This window comes from Berghia stephanieae, unplaced genomic scaffold (assembly GCF_034508935.2).
Source record: "Berghia stephanieae isolate SIO BIC M18660-M18661 unplaced genomic scaffold, UCSD_Bste_1.3 scaffold6068, whole genome shotgun sequence".
In the NCBI taxonomy this organism is placed as follows: domain Eukaryota; kingdom Metazoa; phylum Mollusca; class Gastropoda; order Nudibranchia; family Aeolidiidae; genus Berghia; species Berghia stephanieae.
Window position 1 is genome coordinate 1 of NW_027627587.1, and position 5052 is coordinate 5052.

The following is a 5052-nucleotide window of genomic DNA, read 5'->3' on the forward strand; positions in this document are numbered from 1 at the left end:
TTACAGCGTTGTCTCTGTCTGAAAAAATTGTAATATCACCAAAAGGCACTTTTTACAAATGCAATGATGGGGGTGAAATATTAGATAAAGATGATAGAGCTTCTTTTACATTGTTGTACTAAAGTTAGCAAACAAATAATAAACAAAAATGAATACAACAGCTTCCAAAAAGAACAAAACATCAAACACAAAACCCTTCTTTGGCAACAACAAAAAAAACCCAATGAAAACATTAATTCATTACTAAAAAAAAACAGATCAATGACAGAGAAATATTCGGCACATCCTCTTTGTAAAAAAATTTTGAAATGTGATATCACAAAACAAATAATAAAGCTTTTAAAGGAAATTGATAAAAAGCACTTAATTCAATTCATAAAATAGGAAAAAAGTAGGATTTACCGATGGAGAACGCCAGATCAAAGCCTTCAGCATTGCCAACAAAACTGCTTTCAAATTCCACAACAAATTCACCATTTTCAATTACTTTTAATTCCGTCGTCAATCCTGTCAAAATATCACTTTGTCCATTTGAGATGATCTAAAACAAAATGAATTAGAGAGGAAGGAATGGTGATAAAAAAATGGAGGAAAGTAAACTTAAATAATAAACAATATTTAATCAATGCAAATGATTTGAAGTTCACAATCAGTTGATTTTTTCTTCTTCTCTTATTACATCTAGGGCTCTTTCTAGCCCTGCATCAAGTGCTGCTTTTCAGATTTTGACGCATCACAATTGACCACTCCACTATTTTCCCTTTCGCAGTCTCTTGACAATCATTTTAAACACATATTCTTAACTGTAAAGTGAACTTGATAAGTATATGTGTTGATAAGCTCTAGCTTTCCATAAATCCTAAATCCAGAGCCATAAATATTCATTCCTGACGGTCCTTATGCCAAATTTTAGTTTTTCTTTTCATTAAAAAGGGCATATAAATAAGAACTAGATGCACTTGTATCTCAGCTGATGATGGGATTCCCTAGTATAACATGTGTTAATATGTGGGTTGGATCAAAAAGAATTCTTCCTATATCAACAAATGGAGACATGTATTCTTAATGATAAACAGGAATTCTGAGTGTTGAAGATTGTTCAATGCACTCCTCTTTTTTGGCTATCGTGTCCTTTGCAATGTAAGCGTGGGTTATAAACCAATAAATCCACAATATATAAAGGCATTTAGCAACGAGTGAAATGATTTTTAAAATAAAAAATCAGAAGACAAAGCAAGGAAGTAATTGAAGAATACTTTCTTTTCGATCAATGCCATAATATATATCATTAACGGTCACTCGCAATGTTTACTTTACATATTTTCAAATCCATCAATCAAGCACAGCGCCATGCAGCAAATAGCAATGAATCACAACAAACAATAATGACCCAGTTAAGTAGTCTAAAATACATATGATTGATATAAAGACACATAATAGTAATAAAATCAATAAACTAAGATAGTGACAAGCACAAGAATAAAAGTACAGTTCAGTGAAAGGCAATAACCAGAATAGAATTGGGTTACTTGTTTCGAACTAATCTTTGTTAATCGGGAGGTGTAATAAAATAATTTTTCAATATGTGTTGTTCTTCGACACTCTGTATTGAAGTGCAGCACTCCCAAAGGTTCTGCTGGGGTCGAGATCTCTTGCCAAAAAACAATGCAAGTTGAGAAATTTTTTATTGATTTTCTTCTTTGCCTGTGTATCTATGCCCTGTAATTAAGGATTCTTTCTACTTTTTGTGCTTGTAGCATTTATCCCAGTTTCTATTACTTTAAACAGACAAAAGCAATTGCTTTCTACCCTTTGGATAAGACACTAGTTTATTACAAAGCCTTTTCCACCCGATTTAACATACCCAATTATCCTATCACTGCTGTATGGACGGGAGAATCAGAAAAAAAATTCAATTACACTCGTTCCCTTTACTCTATCAACTAAACTATTGGTAATCCCATGATAGTTCATTGTAATCTATTTATTTCTATAACAATAAATATCAAACTCTCTGCTGGATACAATTTAATTTAAATCAATTTCTCAAAAAAGGCAATACAAATAATGTTAAAATGTACCATGAGTAAATTGATATATATTGTTTTTGAAAATTAGAAAAACCATGGTTTTTTTTTTTCAGTCCAATGATACGTTTGTCAAATATTGCTTGTTCTTCTACTTACCTTGACCGTGTCTGGTGAGAGTAACTTAAAAGCCTCTGTCTTAATGGAAACTCTCTTCTTGTCTGGGATTTTTACTGTAACTGTACATTTCACATTGTTAGGATAGAAGGATGCTACGAAACCAGGACTTAAAATGTGGCCATGTGAAGCCTCCATAGTGTAATCACAACCTACGAATAAAAGGAAAGTATTATCAGAAAAAAATGTAACAAAATGATTCAATGTATATTCAATTTAAATAAAGAAAAATTAAATTATTAACTGATTACCTTTGTCTGACAGAATCATCAGTAGAGAGGATTCTATAACTAGATTTTATGCCGTGAGACAGCGTGAAGTGTTTAGAATGCTTGTTCCTCTCTACATCAGAACCAAGTAACAACAAGATATCAATTTTTAAAGAAAAGGGAGGCCAAAATGTGCTCAGGTCTAATCTTATACCCTAAAAGTCAAGTCATCAATTTCCAGTTGTGTGTTTTTTCAAAAAATTGAGTTTACAATTCTAAAATAATAAATTCACATGACTTACCTTGCCAGTAACGGAATCGAAACCCTCCTGTATGCTTTCCACTAATGGACTTCAAGGTGATGTGCATGTATGCTCCACTATTGACAACAAAACCATTGCCCTTCTCTGACCCTTCCATTTTTGTCAGCACTTTATCTGAAACATCATTGCCGTCTCTTACAATTATGTTACTGCCTTTAGCCAGGTCCAGTTCTGCAACCTATAAGTGGAATAAATAGAATAAAAAGATAATAACATAATGGTATTTAGATGAAAGATTATACAAATCTCCAATGTTCAACTTGAGGCCATACAGCTCTTCTTACAGATATATACTCAACTCTTGGCAAAGTCATATGGCTAATTGTGAGAGTGGTTAAGAGGAGTTTTGCATATTATTGTAACTGTTAAAAAATCATATTATTTTATAGAGGTTTATTTCTCTTTCAGTAATCCTCTCTGCCTAATCTTAAGCGGATATCAACTCGTGAGTGGGGCTGCATCATTTTCTTCCATGTCCTCAAGTGAGTTTGATATTTCATATGTGCGCTTTGGAATTCCTATGAGTTTTAAAAAATAATTCAGGAAGATTATGACTTTAAAAATATTTTTTTCCCCAGTGGTTGCAATGAGGGTTGAAGAGATAGTATGAATATGAAGCAAGTCGTTTGCATATGGGCACACTGCAAATTGTTTTTGTTTTTTTGTCAATATTTTCAACTGCATTGATCTGCTTTATTTGAAGTGAGTCCCAGACATAGGAAGGTACTTGAAAGTAGGGAATATATTTGAACAAAGAAAAATCATAACTTTGCACTCTTATTCAAAGAATGCATAATAGTCACACTTTGTTGATATTTTTCATCATTGAGAAATATCACATCATATATCATATCAGGAATAGGGCTTTAAAATGGACCGCATGTTCCTTAAATGCCTCTAAAACATAAGTAACATTGAGATAACTTTGAGATAAAAATATAAAAATGGGAGAAACAGATAAAGTATAGAAGAATTTTTGTTTAAAAAAAAAACGAACCCTCCCCCCCCCCCCTAAAACAGATTTTTAAAAAACCCAACCAAAAACAAACATCCATTCTTACTATTGACATGATCAGTTTATAGCAGTGCTATCTTCAAAAGGCGATGAAAACCATGAAAATGATTATGGATTGATCTAATAGGAGAGGGGTGGTATAATGCTCTAACATTAAACAAAGCCTTCTTTGGATTTTAAAAAATATGATATCAATATCATTTTTTTCATCGCATTGTGAGGAATTTTTACCACATGGCAAAGTCTGTCAACTTGCATTTGAGTCAAAATCGCTGAAGAGAAACTTTTGTTATCAATTCTCATTAGGAAAGGACAAAGTCCCCTTGATTTACAGTTGTATTTGATTAAAACGATTTATTATCAAGAATACAAAATGAATTTGAGTAAAAGACTGACGGGATGAGCTATTTAAAATAGGAAAAAAATAACAAAATTACAATAGATGGCAAACAATGCTGATATTGGGCATTACATTCATAGTGAAAATGAATTAACATTAAATATATGGAAACAAATTCCATATTAAGAAATTTGTCTGTTCAAGAAATGAAAACCATGGAATAAAAGATAAATAAATCGGAATCTTAAAATATGGAACGGACATAATAACGAAATCAACTGCGAGTATAAACTGTACCTCTAAAGTAATAGGACCTAATTTATTCTGAGCACTGATGATGAATGTGTAGTCCTGAGTCCCCAAATGAATAGGGTGGAAAGGAGAGTACAAAGTCTTAACATTATCTGTTGCTATCAAGTTCTCTGCTGGTATAAATCCACTCTTAACTGAAAACAAAGAGAGTAATATAAATGATAATATGAGTGATAAAAATGTGACAACATAAAATCTCATATCTCTAGCACTTAACCAGTGTTTCTATGTATCAGCCTATCTATGTATCGATATGACATAAACAGGGTATATATTCCATCTATGTATTTTCATCTTATCTTTTTTTTTTTTGATACACTTTTTATTTTTCAAAGCTTCTAATTGTCTCCAGGTTAATACAAAAACTTTCTCTTCAATGGAATTTTACACAGGTGGCTGATGGAAGTCTCCCAATTCTTCCCTAGATTCGTCCAATTCTATTGAGAAAGATTGTTTCATATTTGAAAGACGCTTCATTATCAAACCTATCAACTGGACACAAATTTGAACTGCTTGTACATTTTGTTGACGAAGGACCTTAATCAGAAGCAATCACTTAATGAACATTATATTAATCAAATCCATTTTGATTTAGTGCGGTGTTATCTATCCTGGGTTTTAAACAAATAATAATCAATCTTTTATTGAC

The 5052-nt window shown here is 32.0% G+C and overlaps 1 protein-coding gene across 1 annotated transcript; it reads right to left on the bottom strand.

The window, feature by feature from the left end:
• Nucleotides 1-402: 402 nt before the first annotated feature.
• Nucleotides 403-4537, bottom strand: LOC144962114 (cubilin-like; the record flags this gene model as incomplete). The annotated part of the gene is made up of 4 exons (XM_078895074.1): nt 403-541; nt 2187-2356; nt 2716-2914; nt 4389-4537. Coding segments are annotated over 4 exons (657 nt in total), but the record flags the coding sequence as incomplete, so codon positions are not given.
• Nucleotides 4538-5052: the final 515 nt, after the last annotated feature.